This window comes from Balaenoptera physalus (assembly GCF_965194825.1).
Source record: "Balaenoptera physalus genome assembly, chromosome: 14".
Classification (NCBI taxonomy): domain Eukaryota; kingdom Metazoa; phylum Chordata; class Mammalia; order Artiodactyla; family Balaenopteridae; genus Balaenoptera; species Balaenoptera physalus.
In genome coordinates, this window is record NC_138893.1 from 49514651 (window position 1) to 49538335 (window position 23685).

The 23685-nt window shown below is 41.0% G+C and overlaps 1 protein-coding gene across 9 annotated transcripts in view; it reads left to right on the top strand.

Moving 5' to 3' along the window:
• ARMH3 (armadillo like helical domain containing 3) overlaps positions 1–23685 on the top strand; it is a 190703-nt gene that overhangs the window by 29153 nt on the left and 137865 nt on the right. For 8 of the 9 annotated variants that reach the window (XM_082425169.1, XM_082425161.1, XM_082425162.1 and 5 more), the window contains 9 exons: positions 3556–3612; positions 5529–5572; positions 6652–6712; positions 8675–8721; positions 9243–9318; positions 10886–10979; positions 16675–16776; positions 21146–21204; positions 22816–22881. In XM_082425169.1, coding sequence (XP_082281295.1) covers positions 3556–3612; positions 5529–5572; positions 6652–6712; positions 8675–8721; positions 9243–9318; positions 10886–10979; positions 16675–16776; positions 21146–21204; positions 22816–22881 — 606 coding nt within the window. The remainder of the gene's footprint in view (positions 1–3555; positions 3613–5528; positions 5573–6651; positions 6713–8674; positions 8722–9242; positions 9319–10885; positions 10980–16674; positions 16777–21145; positions 21205–22815; positions 22882–23685) is intronic. The other variant, XM_082425165.1, reaches the window with a different exon arrangement.

Consider the following 23685-nt stretch of genomic DNA (forward strand, 5'->3'; position numbering starts at 1 on the left):
AACTGTTGGTCTGGGGACTCTTTCTGATTTTGATGGTAGTTGAAGACAGAGCCTTATCCATATTAATTCTGGAGTTCTTTTTGCCTCTGAATTAGTCAGGGATAGATTTATAGGTTTTGAGATAAAGAGGTGAACTCAGAGATTTATACTTGGATTGGTGCATCTACTTGATTTGCCTCAAAAGGTAGAATACACAGAAAAGGAAGGGGGCCACTTAGGGAAGACCAGGGACCTCACTGGGGATTGCTTTGTAGGAATAGGGAGCACTTGGCACTGGGTCCTGGACACTAGGAGTACTTTACTGAACCCAGAAGTCAGGAGCTGCATTGAGGCAACTTGACTTTCTTCATTTAATAAGTAGCAATACTATGAGAAATGGGCCAGCTGGAGGGAATGTTTTCATTTTTGAGCTTCTGGATCTTCACTTAGTGATTTTTGATATGATTACTAGCCAGGTCAAAAGTGATGGGTAACATAAAATATGGAGCTTATTCTTATAAATAGGGATATGAAAGAAAGGCTGGCTGTGAGAAAGGAATACTTAAAGAGGGACTGGAATATGTGGAGCAACGTTAACGTGTTATAAATCCCAGGAGTTGATCGCTTTCATTGTCTTGGAGGAACTGACAAATGGTGTACAGAGCTACTAATAAATAAGTAATTTATCACCAACGCCTGTTTTGCTGGTGATCTGGAGGGGCCGGCATGGTAGCCATTTTGATCTCTGTCATGTGTAATAGCCTCTGGGGCCTTATTACAACAGCAGGAAAAATAGCTGAGGAAAAATGCTGAAGGTAGTTAAAGCGAGTTATGTGTGAAAGGAAAGAGCCATCATCAGTAATGAATATTTTCGGAACATTCTGCTGGATGCAGGCCACTCTGAGGCAATGGCTTGGCTTCTCTAAATGTGAACTGGACCCTGGTTCAGCCCAGTAAGACTTTCTGAAATGTCAGCCTGAAAAATTGGACATGGCCAAGGAACTGGAGAAAATCATATTTCTGGAGTGGGGTATGCATCTCTAGTCTGTCAGAAACCCCAGAAGAATTAATACAGTAGGCGAGGGCAAGCTGGTAGGCATAATTTATCTGGGCTTTGCAGCTTTTGATATAAGTCGCTCACCAGAAACCATTAAGGAAACCTGGTGACCATGGAGCAGGAAGGTTTTTGACAGGAGCATGAGGAATTCCAGATGAACATAGCAAAACCAAAAGCTGGTGAAGTTTTATGCAAAATACGAGAGGGTGTGCTAGGGAGAACAGCGTTCTAGTTACCACCACAATTGATCCCATGACCAGTGGGGTAAGTTGTAACCTTTCCAGAAAGGTGCAGAGAGCACCAGAGAGGCTTGGTGTCCAGCTAAACACAGAGAAGGGAAATTAGGTGTTGGACTTAAGGAATGGAAGTAGTTCTTCCTCACTTCAAATAATACATTCCATTTTAGTAATTTCATCTCAAGAGATAGAGGAGGCCAAAAAAAAAAAGTCTAGGGAAGAGCAATTAAATTTGTTAAGTATGGTTTAGATCAAGTAAAGGCTGGACCCTATTAGAGTGATTCTGTGAAGGCTGACTGAGTCTGTAATTCTGTCTTGCTGATGAAAAGTAGATTGCCTTGAGTTTTAAAACATGACCACAACAGGTATATAGTGTTAAGGAAAATCAGTGTCTGATAGAATAGAAATTTTCACAGCATTAAGATCTTGGCCTTCTGGGTTGGCCAGGTCTTCTGAGATGAAGTGACTCAGCCCCCAACTGCTGCCCTGAACATGATGTTTCCCAGAAATTACAAAATTGTTTATTATGTCCGGTTGTAAGTTTTTCTTTCTCTCTCTCTTTTTTCCCTACAGATATTCCTTTGACTGTGATAAAAATGTCAAAGGAAAAAAAATATAGCTACCAATAATTGAGCCCTTATCATATGCCAGATACTGTGCTAAGGATTTTACTTGATTTAAGTCTCATAGCAACCCCAAGGAAGAAAATATTTTTCCCAATTTTACAGATGAGGAAATTGAGCTTAGGTTTATTAACGTGCCTAACTTGTCACAATTAATAAGTCGAGGATCTAGAACTCAAACCCTTGATTTTAGCCACCTTGCCTTTTCCTCAGCTGTTGCTAATGCATAGGCTGTTCTTGGTAATCAGATGGTCCTTATTATTACTTAAGACAGTCTACTTTTGGGAAGGTAACTAGGACTTTTCAAAAATTATGCCAAGAGACAGTGGCCTGTTCTTTCTACTGTTGTTCTCACTTGATGGCATCTCAAGGTCAGCCTACTGCTGATTTTCAGTTCCAAGGATCCACTTGCTTTGAATGTTGTCTGAAGTCTGTAGCGTCAGCAGGATTTGACTGCTGGTTATAGGAAGAAGTATTGAGAGCCTTCCTCTGTCAGATCAAGTAACGAATGGAGTGAGTTTTACCTCCTTGAATTGTATTGTAGAAAACCTTATAAACATTTGGGCTGTTAAAAAAACAAAGCTTCTCCTTCTGTATTTCCAGTTGGCATTCGAAAGATGCCCTCAGAAACTTGATTAATAAAGTCTGTGGGGCGGGGAGTTAGCCTTTCAGTTGGGTTTCCAAGTTTCTCAGTAATGTTTTCTTGGTTGCTGTAAAAACTGCCCATCTGAGAACTATTGTTTCTAGCTTCCCCTGGGTTAGAATTGGTGCCTGATCTTTAGTAGGTCTTTCCTCACATACTACACAGGGGTTGTTTTCAAGGTGAGCACGTCATTGGTTCTCATCCCACTGGTAGGAGATGGCCCAGTTGCTTAATGAGTTTAAATATATATCTATTTCCATACGCTGCCCAGCTGAGATTGAATCTGGAAAAACTCAAGAAATCTTCCAATATTTTAAGTGATGGGACAATCATTAAATCCCAGTGTCCTGACCAGATTGTAGTTTGGGTAATTACATCTTTTTTTTCAGTTCCCCTGCAGTGTTATTTGGGTATTGGATCTATAAATGGCCTCTCTGGCTGTTAAGCAGCTGCCACTTTCCACCCCCAAGGTGGCTCTGTTTTACGGGTGGGTGAATCAGTCCTTGGATATAGTTTGTGGAATGGTTAGGGAGCCTTTGGGATGAGAGTGTAAGTTAGCAACATATAAATTTGTGCCTTATGGCAAGGGAGCTTTTATGCTCCCCAAAAGACAGCTGTCCCTATGGACTCAGTAAATTATTGGCAGGATAGGACAAAGTGAGTGTTGTGGAGCATTCACTTACTTCTTAGAAACAAATAAGAGGGAAAGATGGGAGAAGTGGCAGACATAGACCTGAGCTGATTCAGTCTAGAGGAAAATGCGGGTAGAATAGAACTGGTGTGTGTGTGTGTGTGTGTGTGTGTGTGTATCTGTACATGCTTGGTGAATGCCCATGCACGCTGAGCGATTTACTGGAAATGGAGGAAGTCACCTGGCAAGATAGTTGGGCATAGGTTTTAGGAGCATCACTCTAGAGAGAGCACCTTATGGAAGCATTTTTGTTAACACTTTGTTAAATAGCTAATGGATTCTTAACTAGGTCACACTCACCTGGAGTCTCTTCTCTTGTTTAATAGTCTGTGAATCCTTATATTGTGAAGCTGTCTATTGTGGATGATGAAGCCACGCTCAATGTGAGTATCTGGATCCTTGTGTATTGTTTTAATTACTTGCCTTTGGTGGCCTTACTTTTAGTAGATATTTAGAACAGAGAGTAGAGAGCTATTGTGTTAATTTCGTCTGGCTATAAAGAGGGAATAGGTATTTCTTTTTAGAGCATCAGTGCTACTGTCTTACTGTTTTCTATTTTCTCATCATGGAAGGAAGGTGTGAGGGGATATTTGCTTGCTAATCATGATGAAATGGTCAGTTAGATTTCATGTTCTAGTGTGCTGAGGTTGATTATCCTACAGAGTCAAGAAGTTACATTTCCAAGAATAAGAAGATTTAGATGGTATGTCAAATCACCATGATGTACACTTTAAATATCTTATAATTTTGTGTGTCAATTATACCTCAATAAAGCTGAAATTAAAAAAAAAAAAAGAAGGCTTAGATGACTAAATGTTGTGAGATTTCTTCTTGTAGAACCAGCCAGATTATATTTATAGCCTGCCTTGGTGAAGCTGAAACATGGAGGATGATATATGTCTGCTACATATATCCATGGAGGTTTGGGAAATAACATCTGATCTCTGAATATAGGGAGGAAGAAGATGACCAGGTGTCTGGCTTTATTCTCTTTCCATCTTGCCCTCTTCATTCTAATTTCTCTTATGAAAAAAAAGCACACATGACTCATCCTTGTGGCCTTAATTGATCTTTGTGATACGCTTAGCAGTTTCTAGGGGGAAAGTTGATAAATTACTTTAATATTTATTGGATGCTTCTTCCCATTACACTCCTGTTTTCCTGTGGCCTGAGAGTAGCTTGTCTTCATTTTTAAAAATAAATTTATTTATTTTTGGCTGCATTGGGTCTTCGTTGCTGCTCATGGGCCTTCTCTAGTCACGGCGAGCGGGGGCTGCTCTTCGTTGTGGTGCGCGGGCTTCTCATTGTGGTGGCTTCTCTTGTTGTGGAGCATGGGCTCTAGGTGCGCAGGCTTCAGTAGTTGTGGCACGCAGGCTCAGTAGTTGTGGCTCACGGGCTCTAGAGCACAGGCACAGTAGTTGTGGCGCATGGGCTTAGTTGCTCCGCGGCATGTGGGATCTTCCCGGACCAGGGCTCGAACCTGTGTCCCCTGCATTGGCAGACGGATTCTTTTTTTTTTTTAAATCAATGTTGAGGAAGCAATGATATGTTCTTTTTTTTTTTTTTAAATTAATTAATTAATTAATTTTACTTTTGGCTGCGTTGGGTTTTCGTTGCTGCGCCCAGGCTTTCTCTAATTGCGGTGAGCCGGGGCTACTCTTCGTTGCGGTGTGCAGGCTTCTCATTGTGGTGGCTTCTCTTGTTGCGGAGCATGGGCTCTAGGTGCGCGGGCTTCAGTAGTTGTGGCTCGCGGGCTCTAGAGCACAGGCTTAGTAGTTGTGGTGCATGGGCTTTGTTGCTCCACGACATGTGGGATCTTCCTGGACCAGGGCGCGAACCCATGTCCCCCGCATTGGCAGGTGGATTCTTAACCACTGTGCCACCAGGGAAGTCCCTGCACCTTCGTTTAACGTGGGACTCATTGTCACTTTTCTTATGGGTTGTTTTAGAGACATTGGAGAGCTTTTTGTTTGAAGATTCTAACTCAGCCTTTTCTTTTGAGGTGAAAATGATCCCAGTGAAATTGTCAGTGGTCTGGACTGGTCTGTTTCATCCCTTGTTACTCTATTTTGATTGTATCTGGAACCATTAAGTAAGATAATTAGATCAGAAAAATCTTTCCAAAGAAGTTCCTTTTGATCCTTTGACAGTGTCTCTCAGAATTCCTGTCCTTGTTGCCTACTTTCAAGTAGAACTTCTTGGGCATGGACCATGGCGCTGAAATTAGTGTTTTCCGTGGTCTAGTCATAGTATCACCAACAGCCCCTTATTTCACCTGTGCTATCTTTTTTCTCTCTAGGGAATGGGGCTTGTGATTGCTCAAGCTTTATCTGAGTATAACAGGTAAGTCCACCTTTCCAGAAGGGAAGGGTCTAATTTTCGTTTGAATTGGTTGAGAAGGAAACAGGTTTGTTAAGAGTTCTTGGGTGAATGTCTCTTACCTATCCTAGAAGAGTATTCAGAGGTACAGCTGCTGGCAGATGCATTTGCTGTAGCTGGGCTTGATGGCTTTAGCAGCAGTTGTTTTTAACACTGGGGAGAAGTAGCCACCATGTTAGTGTCCATCTTTTGTTTAAGCAACTCTTACATTCAAACAGTCTTATGCAACCTTTGGTATTTTATTGCAGAGCATTTTAACTAGTTTTCCAGCCATAAGCAGGCTCTTCCATTTAGCCCAATGTATCATATAAATACCATTTTCTATGTAAAAAAGGTTGTGAAGCACTGCTTTTTTGTATGCTTAAAAAAAAAAAAGAAAAGAAAGCACTGAATTAGTTCTAGTTTGACAGATACTTCTTTTTCATCAGTAATCAACTGCAGCTTCCTAGAGTCTCTGTCTATTCTGGGGGCTCTTTTCATTGATGCTTGCTTTCCCTCTTGCTGGGGATGGGGAAGGATTTGGTATTCAGTGAATGGAAACCAGAAGTGTATCTAATCCTGGCAAGGACCAGGCAGGATCTTTCTTACTCCTTTCCAGACTTGCCTTATACACAATTGGGTATTGGGATTTCAAATCTGTCCCATCTCCACAAATAGTTTAGCTCACAGATTTCCCTCCTTTTCCTTCAAAAACAAACAAGATTTTCACTGTTACAGCCTTAATTTTACTGTCACACTTTTCAAGTAATAGTCTGTTTGGGAAATAACTGGATCAGCCATATGTTAGAGCAGTTTCACACTTTTGCAGCTTGCTTTCTAAGACTCTTCCGAAGTAGCTGGGCATTTTGGTACACACTACCTCAAGAGCAGATGGGTGCCTCTTAGCTTGCAGGGGAAACTGCAGTGGCTGGGTTGTCATAACGCTTTTGTTTTTTGGAGTCAGTGAATTCTGCAAGTGAGCTGCCCTGATTACCACTTAGTATGCCAAGGACAAAGACACGTGATAAATAATACTAAAGTTGAATTTAGTTATTTTTGTTCAGGCAGTATAAAGACAAGGAAGAAGAACACCAGGGCGGTTTTTTCTCTGCTTTAACAAATATGGTAAGTCCTACTTGTTTTTTCTCTCCTGCTCAGAAATATATGAGATCTGCAGGGGTAGACAAATTTAGACTCAGAAGTTTATTTTAATTTTTTTTCTAATATTTATTTATTTGGCTGCCCTGGGTCTTAGTTGCGGCATGCAGGCTCTAGTTTCCTGACCAGGGATTGAACCCGGGCCCCCTGCATTGGGAGCATGGAGTCTTAATCACTGGACCATCAGGGTTAGAATTTTTTTTTTTTTCAAATTAATCAATTCAATTTTTTAAAGACTACAAAAACAAAACCAAAACAAAAAAGAGGGTTCATATTAAGCCAGACTTTTGCTTCCTAAGGAGTTGGCTCTGTTTGAGGACTGACGCTATGGAACACAGAATAGGACTTAGATCCAAGTCCAACCCTGAGTGATCCTTGGCTGTTTGCAGTGGCCCCTTCATCTCTTGTAGTTGGTCCTGGAGTCGAGGGATTGGTGCAGTGATCTGAGCCACTCATCTAAAGGCTTAAGGTCTGGGCTGAGAGGTCCATAGTTTAGGAAAGTTATTGGTTCAGAGCAAGGTATCTCAGCCTTAGCACGATAGGCATTTTAGGCCAGATAATCTGGGACTGATTTTTAAGAGATGAATCTAGGAGTCTTGGAACTTAGATTCAGAAAGTCTGTCTTCTTGGGCATTAGTATTCAAGTAATCAGCCCTAGAGCAAGACAGATTTTGAGTTCATTGCAAGAAACAGCAGTCCCCCCATCTTGTCCCCCAAAAGGCAATTTTTCCCCCACAATATCTATGCCTTCTTCATTCTCAGAGCCTACTGTCAAGGAAAGGACTTGATAAACTCTTTAACTCTGAAGCACAAATGGATAATCCCTCAGATGTCAGATGAGTGCTGTATTGGTGTTTGATTAGATGAATTAGATATAATTATATTGCTCCCAGGGACCTTTGCCTTCTAGCCAAGAAGAAAAAGTTTTGTACCAAATAAATGAAGCTCCAGCTGCATGGTTTTGGGCATCAATAAGTAGGTGGAGGGGCTTCCCTGGTGGCTCAGTGGTTCAGAGTCTGCCTGCCAATGCAGGGGACGCGGGTTCGAGCCCTGGTCTGGGAGGATCCCACGTGCCGCGGAGCAACTAGGCCCGTGAGCCACAATTACTGAGCCTGCGCGTCTGGAGCCTGTGCTCCGCAACAAGAGAGGCCGCGATGGTGAGGGGCCCGCGCACCACGATGAGGAGTGGCCCCCACTTGCCACAGCTAGAGAGGGCCCTCGCACAGAAGTGAAGACCCAACACAGCCATAAATGAAATTAAAAAAAAAATATATATATATATATATATAATTTAAAAAAATAAATAAATACATAAGTAGGTGGAAAAGGTATTCTTAGATCGATGGGCATCTATCTCAGTGCCTCTGATATCACACATATTGGAGGCAATCTACTCCATTTACTTATTCAGCTGCCCTAGCTAGGACACAAACAAAAGGTTTTATGATGTAAAATATGGACAGTAGGTTTCATTTAGACAGTTCTGGTCTGAAACCCAGATATTCCCCCAAAGATGGCTCTGTGTTGGATGAACAGCCTGCTTTCTTTGTTCTTTGTGAGTTAGTTCCTGACTTCAAATAAGCAAATTCAAGGACAGATGCAAAGTGATGAGGATGTTTAGGTTGCCGTTTACTTGTTGTCTGTGGTTACTAAACTTACGCATTAAAAAGGAGAGCTGGCCAAAAGTACTGGGATTGTTTTTCTGTTTTTTAAAATCCCTTTAAGTAAAGACAAGTTAGGGGAGCTCTCATTGTTTCATTTATTACTTATGATTCTTTTAAGATCTTCAAAGTGAGCTGGTTTTGTTGTGTGTAACTGGTAGGCCAGGGTTCCAAGCAGCTTGTTTTTTGACTGATTAAAGGCTTATAGGTACAGAGCACCTCTCACATTTCCCTGCTATAACTCTGCAATTCCTGTTTTCTTCCACAGGTGGGCAGCATGTTCATAGCAGATGCCCATGAGAAAATCTCAGTGCAGTAAGTGCCTGATGTTCTTGTGCGGTGACTTGAACATTAATGTGGGCTCTCTCACTGGATATGAAAGTGTGAAATGTTACCTCTGCTAATCTTTTACAGATTCAAACTTTTTTGGTGATTTATCAACTGTTTCTTGAGTTTTAAACAATAATGGAACCTTAGAAAACTCTGCTTCAGTCACATGTATTGAGCCCCAAGAAGCTGAAAAACTGTTCCCAGCTGTCTCTGGAATTAAATGAAAGAGGGCTTGGTGTCTGAGCCAGTTAAGGACTTAACTGGATTGGGGTGGAAAAGCGAGAGGGGGAAATAGTCAATGAAGTAGATAAGAACTAGTTCTAAGGAATTAAAGTTAAAGCTCTGACTGTATACCCTTTACATAAGCCCCAAAAGGAAATAAAGGGAGCATTAGAAACTCAAAGGGATTTATAATGAGGAGCTGGAGTGAAATCTTATCTTGAGGGTTATACTCTTTTAACTTCTTCATTGTAAGAGACTCTCCAATTTGTTCTCTTTTTCTTTAGAACCAATGAGGCCATCCTTCTGGCACTTTACGAAGCTGTTCATTTAAATCGCAACTTTATCACAGTGTTAGCCCAGGTTGGTTATGTTAAAAACTTCAGTTCTTTTTCTCCCTGAATTTCATACACATTCACTCCATTGAAAAGCCTGTCTGGCTGTGCCGTGTAAACCCTACTTTGCATTGGTGAGTGGTAGTTACAAAGAGTTGCATCAGTTGCCTTTGCTTCATGCTCTCCTCAAATATGTATGTTTCCATCTGGTGCTGAAATGGATCTGATAACATGCAAAGTTAATGGTCTTGACCAGTTTACTGATTCTGCTAACCAAATGAGTTGAGATTACTTCATTTTGCTCACTGGAAATCCCCTGGTATTATCTGCCCATATGGATTTTTATAACAGGCTTTCTGCTTTCTAAACCTCTGTGGAATTACAACCGGAGATAAAATAGGCCACGTCACTTATCTTATTATCTTACCCATGTCCAAAGAAGAAGAGTACAAAATATCTTGTGCAGCGTAAGGTTTGTTAACCAAAAAAAAAAAAAAAAGTCTACAAATATTGAAAGCAGAAAGTCATAGAATGCTGAATGCTGGATCACTTGCCTAAGGGATAGCCTCGGTAGTTGGTACAGAAGGGAACTTAAACAGACTGAAAACTTGAGTGATGCTCATGAAAGCTGTCTTAAAAAATTGGTAAAGTGTTTTTATTTTAAAGCCAGACTGTTTAAAATATGTATGACGGTTTCTTTTAAAGGAAAGTTTGCTTATGCTTTTTTCTCAAAGGGCAGATGTGTATGGGATCCACTGAGTTTCAACAACAAAAAAAATAAGGTCAAAAAGCAGTGTGCTGGTTTGAGGGTCTGGCTAAGAGGGACTTATCGGTTTTCACGACTGATAACATGAGACTTTATCCACTATTCTCAGGGTCTTCCTTGGCTGCTCTTTGAATTCTGTAACTGATTTTAAAGGAAGAAGTGAGATGGGTAAAATCTGGTAAAGCTGTTGGGGAAGAGAAGGGAGTAGCCACTACTCAGCCCAATTTTCAAGAGCTGATGTGGCAGGGATGGCTAAGGAAGGTAAGGGAAAGAGGAGTCATCTGTTTCGGTCCCCATTGGATGTCTCGCCCATGTCTCTGCCTCCCAGCCCCACACACTCTTGTTTGTTGTGGAATGGGAAGGCTGCCCTCTGCATAGCTCTTTTTATAGTACCTGTTATCTCCTTGGCTCACCTGCATTTATTAGTCAACTTTGTGGTCATTAGAACAGTCTGTAGATATGTTTTAGGTTGATCTGATAAGAGTAGTCCCTTCTCAGATAGGTTCAAATAGGACAGCAAGTGCCCTTTTGTGTGTGTGTGGAATAATTCTGTGTATTTGTTTATCCCAGTTTTTTATTCATATGGTTCTGCAGAAAAACTTCTGTTATAGGAACTTAGTTGCTTAAAGAAAACTAGCCTGCAGAACTTCTCATTAGAGTTTAGCAAGCATCAACAGTAATCAGGTACTCATAGGAACTAAATGTAGAAGCAGTCCCTCCTCAGTGAGCTTTCTGTCTAATTATGAGGCCAGGAATACTAGAAAGGATAAGCAGAGGATACCCAGAACTGGATTTTCTCTTTCTTACCCTTATCTGTGCTCTCGTTCAGAGTCATCCAGAAATGGGCTTGGTGACAACCCCCGTCAGCCCTGCTCCAGCAACCCCAGCCACACCGCTGGGGACCACGCCGCCCTCCTCTGATGGTAAGCCCACCATCTCCTTTGTTTTCTTGACGAATATGATCTTGAATCTTTAGGGGTGAGCATAGTTATTTTGGATTTTTTTGTTTGTTTTTTTTAACAAAAAGCACAATTGTTAATTCTTTTGCTTAAGAAATATCTGAAGAACTGTCCTTCAGGATTCATGAAGCTCCAAAGAAAAGTCTGGAAAAGAGAGTCAAGTGCTTTTTTCTGTAAAGAAGCTACATAACTCCAACTTGTCCTACTCAGGGAATGGTTGTAGAGTCATGGAATGCTAGATTTAAAAGGGACCTCAGAGGTCAGTGATGTCTGTCCTGCCAAACTCTCAGGGTACTTGTGAGGCTCAGATGAGATGTTTTATGACTATCTCACTGAAATAAATGTAAAATAGTAATATTATCTCTTGTTATCATTTGACAAATGAGGGAATTGAGGCCAGAGAAATAAGAGGTTTGCCTAAGGTTAGTGAGAGTTGAGACTAAAAACCACAACATGGATCAGGGCTGGGACCATGCCTGTTTTGTTTACCACTAATTGCCCAGCATAGTGCCTGGCATGGTCACTGCTTAGTAAATATTTGTTGAATAAATGGATGAGAAAGTGAACCTGGGATTTGCTCACTGTTATGTGTCTGCCAGGCATGCCCAGTTAAAAAATGACAAGTGCATAATAATTGGGAGTTTGCTGGGTATTTAGGACTTCCCTCCCTAAAAAAATAACAAAAAAATCTCCACTTACCACTGGCACTGAAGAAAAGGGTAACAGAAAAGAAATGAATTTTGCCTGATAAACTTTGTGTCAGCCTGAACTGGTTCTATTGTCAGCTGAGTGTGTTTGATGGACTAACTTAACCTAAAAATAATCTTCATTAATACTTGATGTTTTGCCTCAAATGTTGACCTCATTTGGGGTAAAGAAGTACAGGAAATCTAACTTTGATCCTTTCTTTGTGCCTCCCTCCTGTCTGTATGTGACATGGCCGTCTTTGATCTGCTTTTTCTCCTTCAAAGTTTCATATAACACCTGTGGCATGAGCATTTCAAGGTAGTACAAGCATTATTGGTACAAAAGCATGACTGGGAGGTGCCACTGATATTCAAGTCTATGGTAGCAAATTGGATCTGTTTAGAATTGAAAGTCAAATTCCAAAATACAGGTTTCCCCTGCTGTCTGAAAGTAGAGCTCTCATATGAAACCTTCTGTAAGCCGAAATGGCGTAAAGCAAAGAAGCAATTAACCTGAGGACACATCTTGCTAACAGGTTTACAAAGGAAATCTAGATAAAGCACAGATGCTCACAGACACAGTTTAAAGCTGTGGTGGCTTGATACCTAGATGCTGCGTGTAGCTCCTGGGGAAGGAATTTGGTGGTGCCACTCTCAACTGCCTGGGATGCTCGCTGCCTCTGTTACAACTTGCTGCAAAACAAATGCTGAACACGATTTTCATTTTTTGCCTTCTTTCTTTCTTTCTCCCCGCCCCCCGCCCCCAACTCTTGTCTCTTGTTACATTCATTTCTAGTTGTTAGTAGGTGGTAGGATTTTTTTTTCTACTTTTCATCGCCTAAATGTGAGAAAAAAAGAATGGAACATGTATACTTTCTTTAAATTGTTTTTCAGTTTTATTGAGGTGATTTGATATGCATATACATTGTGAGAGAATTCCCACCATCTATTTAATTAACACATCCATTACCTCACATATTTATCTTTTATTTTTTATTTATTTATTTTTTTAAACTCATTTGCGGTTTTTTGTTTTTTTTATTTATTTTTCTTTTTTTTTTTTTAATTTTTATTTTATTTTTATTTTTGGCTGCGTTGGGTCTTCGTTTCTATGCGAGGGCTTTCTCTAGTTGCGGTGAGCGGGGGCCACTCTTCATCGTGGTGCACGGGCCTCTCACTGTCGCGGCCTCTCTTGTTGCGGAGCACAGGCTCCAGACCCGCAGGCTCAGTAGTTGTGGCTCATGGGCCTAGTTGCTCCGCGGCATGTGGGATCTTCCCAGACCAGGGCTCAAACCCGTGTTCCCTGCATTAGCAGGCAGATTCTCAACCACTGCGCCACCAGGGAAGCCCTCTTTTTATTTTTATTTTTTGGAGGAGGTGAGAACATTTAAGTTCTACTCTCTTAGCAGATTTCAAATACAACATGGTGTTATCAACATAGTCCCCATATTTTACATTAGATCTTCAGACTTTATTAATCTTACAACTGAAATTTTGTACCCTTTTACCAACCTCTTTATATTTCTCCCACCCCTAGCCCCTGGCAACCACTATTCTACTCTCTGCTTCTATAAGTTTGACTATTTTTTTTTAGATTCCACATGTAAGTGATGCAGTACAGTATTTGTCTTTCTCTGTCTGACTTATTTCACTAAGTGTAATATTCTCTAGTCCATCCATGTTGCTGCAAATGGCAGAATTTCCTTCTTCCTTGTGACTGAATAATATTCCCTTGTATATATATGTACGATATCTTCTTTATCCATTTATCTGTAGATGAACACTTAAGCTGTTTCCATACCTTGGCTACTGTGAATAATGCTGTAATGAACACGGGAGTGAAAATATCTCTTTGATATCCTGTTTTCATTTCTTTTGTATATATACCTAGAAGTGGGATTGCTGGATCATATGGTAGTTCTGTTTTTAATTTTTTGAGGAACCTTCATACAGTTGTCCTTAGTGGTTACACCAATTTACATTCCCATCAACAGTGCACAGGGGTTCGTTTTTTTCCACATCCTCACCAATACTTGTTATCACTTGTCTTTTTTTTTTTTTTTTTGGCCATGTGGCTGGTGGGATCTCAGTTCCCCGACCAGAGATTGAACCTGGGCCTTCTGCAGTGAAAGCGCAGAGTCCTCACTGCTGGACCGCCAGGGCATTCCCTCACTTGTCTTTTTTTTAAAAATTTAATTAATTAATTAAAAAATTGTAGTATAGTTGATTTACAATATTACGTAAGTTTCAGGTATACAACATAGTGGTTCACAATTTTTAAACATTATACTCCATTTATAGTTATTATAAAATGTAGGCTATAATCCCTGTGATATATCCTTGTAGCTTATTTAGTTTATATAGTAGTATGTACCTCTTAATTCCCTACCCCTATTCTGCCCGTCCCCACTTCGCCTCTTTTCTTTCTTTCTTTCTTTTTTTTTTTTAATAAATTTATTTATTTATTTATTTTTGGCTGCGTTGGGTCTTCGCTGCTGCCCACGGGCTTTCTGTAGTTGCGGTGAGTGGGGGCTACTCTTCGTTGCGGTGTGCAGGCTTCTCATTGCGGTGGCTTCTCTTGTTGCGGAGCACGGGTTCTAGGCAGGTGGACTTAAGCAGCTGTGGCTCGTGGGCTTAGTTGCTCCGCGGCATGTGGGGTCTTTCCGGACCAGGGCTCGAACCCATGTCCCCTGCATTGACAGGCAGATTCTTAACTACTGCGCCACCAGGGAAGTCCCGCCTTTTTTCTTAAAAGTGGAAATTCTCTTTGGATTTCTTTCCATTAGCGAAAACAGATACTAATGTAGGTTTTTCGTAAAGGCGAAGTGGCTTATGTAAAAATGAGCTTTCGAAAAGCGGGGCACACCTGTATCTTAATGAGAAGGAACATGTAGCAGGATTGCCTACTTGTCTCTGCTTATTCAGGTCACCAAATATTCCAACGGAAATACTGATCTTTCTCTTTAACGATGAAGCCTGCCTGGTTACCATGGATAGCAAAAGGCGTGTGTGTAGGTGCGTGCGTGTGTGTGTGTGTGTGTGTGTGTGTGTGTGTGTATCAGAGTTCCATGCAATGTTGGGGTTTGGATGCTTCAGAGAACTGCCTTTCAAACTGTTCATTGGGAACACTTCCACCCACACACTTGATTATGCAATGGCAGGATTTGTGCTTACTTACCTACAACCAGTGAGCTTTTATTTTTTCTAGTGGGAAGATTGGAGTCAGCCCACTTTCAAATGACTGTCTCCCTTGTCAAAGGCTGCTGGGAAGAATTATGAAGCCAAAGATCAAGGAATAAACTCTTCCTTAGGAAGGAGATTTTAATTTGTGAGGGATTTTATTCTATCTCTTCTATTTTGTTCTTTTTCTTCTCTCCTAACTCATTTCCTTTCTGTACGAGTCCTAAGTATTATAACCCTGTTTTCAAGTTTTGGTTTTTAATTGGTTTTTAATATAACTGGTGCTCAGTAGCCTAGTTATATTTAAAGGTATGTCACTGGAGCCATTATTTTTTAAAAGCCAGCAGTTTAGCTGTAACATTTGTTCTCAGTTCAGACTTGACATTTGACAGCTCAGCCTTGGTGTGAGAGAACTTTCTGGTAAACTAAAAATACATATACTTCTATATTTCTACATATTATATAAGGCAGTTTTTTAGTTATTGCTGTGTTTGAGTGGGGAAAAAAGTCCCACTAACCAGTTAGATGCCTCTTTGTATTGGACAAAGGAATGATTTTGGGCTCTGAGCTTCAGAGTAGGCTGTAGATTGAAATGACAGTCTCAGGTCATTAACCCATAACATGAATTAAGACCTTTTAGTATTTCAACATAAAAATATATTTGTCTTTTATTAGTTCTTGGGGGCTGAACTGTGGGAAAATAGCCAAGGGTTATTAGGCATGCTAATTTCTTCTCATAAGGCTTTTTGCTGTGCTTGCTATGTATTATGGATCCATAATATGCAAATGTTTCTCATTGTTAATAAATGTTCTCTGCATACATCGTAATAACTCCAGAGGGATTAATTATGGTTATGAATACATATTATGAATAATATCCCAAACTCAGCTGAGTCTTCGTAGGTGGAAATATAACAGAAAGCTATAGATTCTCTAGTTCGTCTGGGCTATCATGAGCTTCCTTTTGCTTATATATTATGTCTTAAACAGTGTAAAAGTACTTAACAAGATGTCTGAGTCTCGTGTAAAGTATTAGAAACTTGGGAAATCTATATTAGAGCTGTCCTTTGTGGGTCAGCCCTAGTCTGGTCCCTTACTGTTCATTGGGACTGTGACACAGAATGTGAGCAGGGGTAGTTTCTCTTGGAAACATCAAGCAACTAGTTATATAAAACTCTGTCCCAATCAGTAATGTCCACCTATCTTTAGTCTGGTATTCCTTTTCAGGTTCCCTTTCAGGTGGTGAAGGGATTAAAAAATAGTATTTGAATGTAGTTCTGCCTTAACTTTTTTTCCTTTCCATCTTGGGTATTTCCAGCCTAAAGCCTTATTCTCAAAATTGAGCAAGATTTCTCCATATTAGGAATGAATTGTCATTTATTTTAAGCGGTAGACTCATCAAAGCAAAGCTCATTTATATTCAGTACAGCTCTTTCACTTAGGTACAAATTAAAGTGCTTTTAAGAAGGGCCTTGAACCCTTTTGGATTACTTGGGGTTAGAAAGTGGGATCAAATACCCTTCTTAGGATGTTGGGAGAAAAGCACTGTTCTGGAGACTGGCATTCTTAGGTAGGAGAGAAGGACATTGGGCTTAATCTTGGGGGTAGGAAGGGCTGTAGAGGCCTAGGAAGACTAGATAAAGGTTTTATGATAAGCACTCGGTCTTTCCTCTGTTGTGTAAAAAGATTATTTCGTGATTTCCTTGCCTGCTGGCAAGTTGGCTGTCTGTATAGGTAGAAGTGTTAGATGGAATATGTTATAGGCTAAATGCATTTCATCTGTTTTATTCCAGTTATAAGTTCTGTGGAACTCCCACTGGATGCAGATGTACAGACCAGTAATCTACTGATAACCTTCTTAAAGTATAGCTCGATTGTCATGCAGGACACCAAAGGTAAGGCATGCTACTTTGGGGGCTCAGGAAGCAGGAGGTGGCAGGTAGCTGCTTAGCTAGAGCAAGGAGCAGCATTAATACTTTGAAGCTTTGACAAGCTGAACCATTGGGACCTCCTGTGCAAGGTGATGGTCCTGATTACTGGCAAACAGTGATTTCTTATTGCCAGATGCCAATTAGATGGTGTTGGGAAAACCTGGAGCTGGAGGGGGAGTGCTCCAAAGTAGAACAGGAAAAAAATTGATCTCTACAAAAACTAGCAAGTCTTCTTAGCACATTTTGATAAGTAGATGCAGACTCTTGTGTGTGGGAAGTGAGGGGATTAGCATGTTTCAGGGAATTCCCTTTTGAGGACAAGAACTGAAAACATCAGCTCATAGTGAGAATTAGGACTGTTGTACAGAGTACGGTAGGAAGAGGTGCGATTCAGAGGGACTGTGTTCTTTAACACTTAAAACAGGAGTGTCAGTACTCATCCCTGAAATGCAGAATGGAAGTGGGAGAGAAATAGGTATTAGAAAAGTTTGAGTTTATTCTGTCTAGTGTCCTGTTCTTCCTCTGTTGATGATTTTTCTATGATCTTTTAATCGGTGGTAGGGTAGTGGAATAGTTGGGCTAGAAGAAGGGATTGGGAGGAAGCCCAGCAACTTCGGTCCAGTATATACATCTCAGGGTTTTTTTTTAAACCTAGTTTTTTCTTTATACCGAATTTATATGTTTACAATTTTTATTTATTTATTTCTATTATATTTTTTATTGTAGTAAAATTTACCATTTTAACTATTTTTAAGTGGCACTAAGTATGATCCCATTGTTATGCAACCATTACTACCATCCATCTTTAGAACTCTTCATCTTGTGAAACTAAAACTGTACCCATTAAAAACTTATTCCCTATTCTTCACATTCTCCCCTTTTCCCAACCCCTTGCAACCACCATTCTGCGTTCTGTCTCTTTGGATTTGACTACCTCATATAAGTGGAATATATCGCAGTTTTAAGATTCTCTGGAAATGAGCCTTTTATTTCATGGTGACACTGAGGTAGCATTTTTCCTCCAATTTTTTAAATGAAAAAACTCCAGTAAACAGAGAAGCTGAAAGGGTCATACAGTGATCAGTCATATACCCATTAACATTTTGCCATACTTGGTTTATGGTCTAAATTTATGGTCTAAATTTCTGTGTTATTCTTATTTTGGCTGAATAATTTTAAAGTAAGTTGCAGACGTCATTCTACTTCATACCAGAATTACTTCAGCATGTATCTCAAAATTAAAGACATTTTCCTAGATATCCATCATTAAGGCTAAGAAAATAAACAGTAGTTCTTTTTTCTTTTTTTTTTGGCCGTGTCACACGTCTTGTGGGATCTTAGTTCCCCGACCAAGGATTGAACCTGGGCCACCACAGTGAAAGCACCGAGTCCTAACCACTGGCCCACTAGGGAATTCCCAACAGTAATTCTCTACATGTAATAGTCCGTATTTAGTTTTTCCCAATTGTCCCCAGAATGTTTTCCATAACCGATAGTTGCTTTTTTGTCTTTTAAATAAATAAATTTATTTATTTATTTATTTATTTTTGGCTGCGTTGGGTCTGCATTGCTGAGCGCCAGCTTTCTCTAGTTGCGGCGAGCGGGGGCTACTCTTTGTTGCGGTGCATGGGCTTCTCATTGCAGTGGCTTGTCTTGTTGTGGAGCACGAGCTCTAGGCACACGGGCTTAAGTAGTTGTGGCACACGGGCTCAGTAGTTGTGGCTCACAGGCTCTAGAGCACAGGCTCAGTAGTTGTGGCACATGGGCTTAGTTGCTCCGAGGCATATGGGGTCTTTCCTGACCAGGGCTTGAACCCATGTTCCCTGCAGTGGCAGGTGGATTCTTAACCACTGCACCACCAGGGAAGCCCATAACCAATAGCTTTTAAACTACATTAGCATTTTATTTTATTTATTTTATTTTTATTTTTTCATTTAAAAAAAAAATTATTTATTTATTTATTTATTTATGGCTGTGTTGGGTCCTCGTTTCTGTGTGAGGGCTTTCTCTAGCTGTGGAAAGTGGGGGCCACTCTTCATTGCAGTGCGCGGGCCTCTCACTATCGCGGCCTTTCTTGTTGCGGAGCACAGGCTCCAGACGCGCAGGCTCAGCAACTGTGGCTCACGGGCCTAGTTGCTCCGCGGCATGTGGGATCCTCCCAGACCAGGGCTCGAACCCGTGTCCCCTGCATTGGCAGGCAGATTCTCAACCACTGTGCCACCAGGGAAGCCCCTGTTTTTTCATTTTTAATAGTTTATTTATCCAACAGTTTCAACCCTGATATTGAAGACTGTTGCAGAGTCTCTTTTTTTTTTTTAAATAAATTTATTTATTTATTTTTGGCTGTGTTGGGTCTTCATTGCTACACATGGGCTTTTCTCTAGTTGCGGCAAGTGGGGGCTGCTCTTCATTGCAGTGCGCACGGGCTTCTCATTGTGGTGGCTTCTCTTGTTGCGGAGCACGGGCTGTAGGCGCGCAGGCTTCAGTAGTTGTGGCTCGCGGGCTTTAGAGTGCAGGCTCAGTAGTTGTGGCGCACGGGCTTAGTTGCTCCGTGGCATGTGGGATCTTCCCGGACCAGGGCTCGAACCCGTGTCCCCTGCATTGGCAGGCGGATTCTTAACCACTGTGCCACCAGGGAATTCCCTGTGGTGTGATTACACTTGGTTTTTATTGTTCTTTTTTTGTGCTTTTCTGAATTAAAAAAATGTTTATAATGAAATATGCCTTATTTTTGTTTTCAGGAACAGTTTTTTTTAAGTGGAGAGATAGCTGCAGGCTTTTCTACAAGAGTTGCTTTTCAGCTTAAGGGGAAAGGGAGGATAGTGCCAGAGAAACTCTGGCCAGGAATAGGTAGAAGAGTCTTATGAATCTAATTTTGCATAGGCAGAGGCATTTCTCTTCTGGCTGCCTACAGGCTCTGCTGTAAGCTACTGGGAATGTCAGGTAGGAGCATCATCATTATTCTTTTGCACTGCCTATCACTGAGGAGAAGCAAATGTATTTCTTTGACCACACCCTCATTATGCCTTCTGATTGTCAGGGTTTAGTTGATAGATTCCATCTTTGAGGAAGTAACAGGTTAATGTCAGGGTGTGTACTGTTAGCTAACTTCTGCAGCACTGTAATCTGTTAATAGATCTCTCCAGAATGGACTTTAGTCTGGGTCCCATCAAAGCTAATTTGAAACATCATAAGCCATTTTTCTGGTTTGGATATGCTGGTATGACCTTCTTTTTTTTCTTTTTTTTTGATATTTATTTATTTATTTATCTGGCTTTGTCAGGTCTTAGTTGTGGCACGCGGGATATTTGCGTCGGCACATGGGCTTCTCTCTAGTTGTGGTGCATGGGCTCTCTAGTTGTGGCGCGCGGGCTTGGTAGTTGCCACTCATGGGCTTAGTTGCCCTGCGGCATGTGGGATCTTAGTTCCCTGACCAGGGATCAAACCCCAGTCCCCTGCATTGGAAGGTGGATTCTTAACCACTGGGCCACCAGGGAGTCCCAATGACCCTCTTTTTACCTCCATTTCACCCCCTCACCCACAAAGATCCTGGAAAGTAAAGAAGTTTTGATGGCTCTGGTAATTGGCAGTGATGGAGCAGCTCTTTCTGGGTCATTTGTTTGGGCTTAGAGCCCTGTTATTGAGGTTGCCTTCTTTTTTAATAAGTAGAATGTGAGTTCTGGGAGACCACAGACCTTTGTTTAGTTCAGTGCTATGTCTCTATTGCCTAGCACAGTGCCTGCCACATAGTAGGTACTAAATAAATATTTTAGAGTGAATAGCTTTGGCAGGAAGAAAAATGATCAGCTTTTCTGGTCATAAGTAGTGTTCACAGTGCAAGAAGAAGCATGAGCTGGACCCTAGTCTCCAGTTAATTTCTTTCTGATTCATAACCAGTTTGCTATGAACAGTTATAAAACTTTGCTAGATTTTGTGGTAGATGGATAAAGGTGGTGGTGCTTTTAGCTAGCGGATGAGGAGGGGTGGGAAAGGGAATAGGTCTGATTATTCAGAAGCAAAGGGCTGATATGGAAACAAAGGGCATAGCCCTGACTTGGGCCATGGTATTAGTGACCATTACAATAATTGGATGGTTCTCAGGAAGATGGTTAGCTATCCGTCAGACTACCAGAATGCTTACGAAAAAAATCTTATGGGGGAATTCTTTTGCCTAGAAGAAAAGCAAGGATTACTCTAGTAGAACCTTGATTTTCATTCATGAATTTTGTGGGGAGAGAAAGTGTGAATGTTCTTTTTGATGATACACATATTTATTCTCTGTAGAAACATGGTCTTGATGATTTAGAGAGAAGGGTTTATTTTTTCTTTTCAGATGAGCACCGGCTTCACAGTGGCAAACTCTGTCTGATTATCCTTACGTGTATTGCAGAGGTAGGTCTCACCAGCCTTCTGGTATTAGCTAATCTCTTAACAAAGTGCTGTCTCTTTTCTGCGCTTCTTCCAAGTTCCTGTCCCCTAACTTTTAGGGTCCTAAAGTTTAGGAGAGAAAATCTTCCCACTTTGTATTATCTCCTCCACTAGACTGTAAGCACCACTAGAATGTAAGCAATAGGAGGTACTTTGTCTTCTTCACCAGTGTATTCTTAGTGTCTGGCACATAGTAGAGGCTCAGTATTTACTGCATGACCTAATAATGAATTGTGATATGATAACTGCTATAACTGGAATATTCTAGTTCTTTTTTTATTTTATTTTATTTTTTTAAGATTCTAGTTCTTCAGAGTTTGAAACTCTGAAGAGACTTATGCCTCTTCAGAGAAAACAGTCCTGCCCCTTTGAAACTGTTCATGTTGGGTCTTTTGCATTTAGCAAAATGAAAAAAGCTCAGGTTTCTGTGGGGAGAGGTGGAGACAAAAGCTGAAGAGGGGCATTGGAAACTGAGTAAAGTGGGCTGATTGCAGTTTGATGAAGAACAAGACCCCGAGGGGAAAAAAGAAGAGATGCTTGGGCTTTGTAAGGAGACACTTTTGGTTGGATTAATTAGGCTTGAACTCACCCTAGATCTTGGTGGCAACACAAGTATGGCAGAAATTGAGTCAATTTAGAGCTAAATTTGTAGTTTCAGACTCCTCCTTCACTTACTCCTTATTCTGATCTTTTCTCTCCTAAGAAAAACAGTTAAGGTGTGGTCCATGTGGAGTAGAGATCTCTCTCAGTCTTTCCATTTTTATGTTCTTGGTGAAAAGGTGACCTACTTTTCACCAGGTTAGGGGTAGCTGGTTATAGAAGAGCTGCTTATTAGCAGTGGGCCTGGTGTAATTGCTTTTCAAAAATCTTTCTAAGAAAATCTTTAAAGGAGTTGTTTTTCACAAATTGTAACAGTTCCTAGGAATTGGAGTCTGTAGGCACGTCAGATCTTCAGAAGAGATGTTGGGAAAGGGCCAAGGGGTGTTTATTACTGGTTCATGGTGAGAGGTTTTTGATTTTCCATCAGTCTTCAGCAAAGCCAGGGAGAGACGGGGTCTCGCCTACTGCCACGTTGCCTGTGTAAGCAACTTTCTCTTGCTGTGCCAAGCCCATTCCCGGCGGAGTGCAGACCTTTCTTCTTCATCGTAGATCCTCATGTGGAGCCTGCACATGTATCCTGCAGTCCCTATGAAAACCTTCAAGCTGTCGCAAACAGAGCAGGCTCCTTGGGCAGATGGGAAGGAAGAGAGAATAGGAAAACACATTCCTCTCAGCATTTGCCTCAAGTGCCTGTGCCTTAATTTTTATTGTTTGTAATTCGCTTAGAGATTTTTGGCCAGTTAGAGACACACTGGGAAATTACACCCAAGTGAAATCTTATGGTTTAAGTGGGGCTTGACATAAAGGCTCTAGGCTCATCCCATTAGCTCTCTAACTGGTCCTTGAAAGGAGTTCTTTAAGTCCTACAAATCCTTGGACTTTAAGATTATAGATTATTATAGATAGATTATAAACTGAGTTTCTTAAGTATAGCACTCATTCCTTACTTTTTATCTATGTTTTTATTTTTATTAGGATCAGTATGCCAATGCATTTTTACATGACGACAACATGAATTTTCGAGTAAACTTACATAGAATGGTAAGTGTGACTTTTGCTTCTTGTTTTTTCTTAGAGGAAGTTTTCTGCCAACACAGAATTGATCCTACTAGAACAAGTGTGGGTGGAATTTATGCTAAAGGGCTCTTGCTTAACTGCTGTTCAGAAGACCCATACTAGTTGTTGGGATTTTTTGTGTGTGTCATGGAGGTGTTACCTGCTCAAGAGAGGGTGGAAAGATCCATAATCGTATACCCATGGCAGTAATAGTAGAATGTATCAGAGGACTTCCCTGGCAGTCCAGTGGTTAAGACTCTGCAGTTCCTCTACAGGGGGCATGGGTTTGATCCCTGGTCGGGGAACTAAGATCCCACATGCCGCCCGATGTGGCCAAAAACAAACAAACAAACAAACAAAAAACAAACAAAACGGGACTTCCCTGGTGGCACAGTGGTTAAGAATCCACCTGCCAGTGCACGAGACATGGGTTCGATCCCTGGTCGGGGAAGATCCCACATGCCACGGAGCAACTAAGCCTGTGCGCCACAACTACTGAGCTCGTGTGCCACAACTAATGAAGCCTGTGCGCCTAGAGCCCATGCTCCACAACAAGAGAAGCCACCCCGATGAGAAGCATGCGCACCGCAACGAAGGGTAGCCCCTGCTTGCGGCAAGTAGAGGAAGCCTGCACACAGCAGCGAAGACCCAACGCAGCCAAAAATAAATAAATAAAATAAATAAATTTAAAAACAAACAAACAAACAAACCCCAAAAAGTATATCTTGACTAGAGATATACTTTATTTTTTTTTTAAATAAATTTATGTATTTATTTATTTATTTTTGG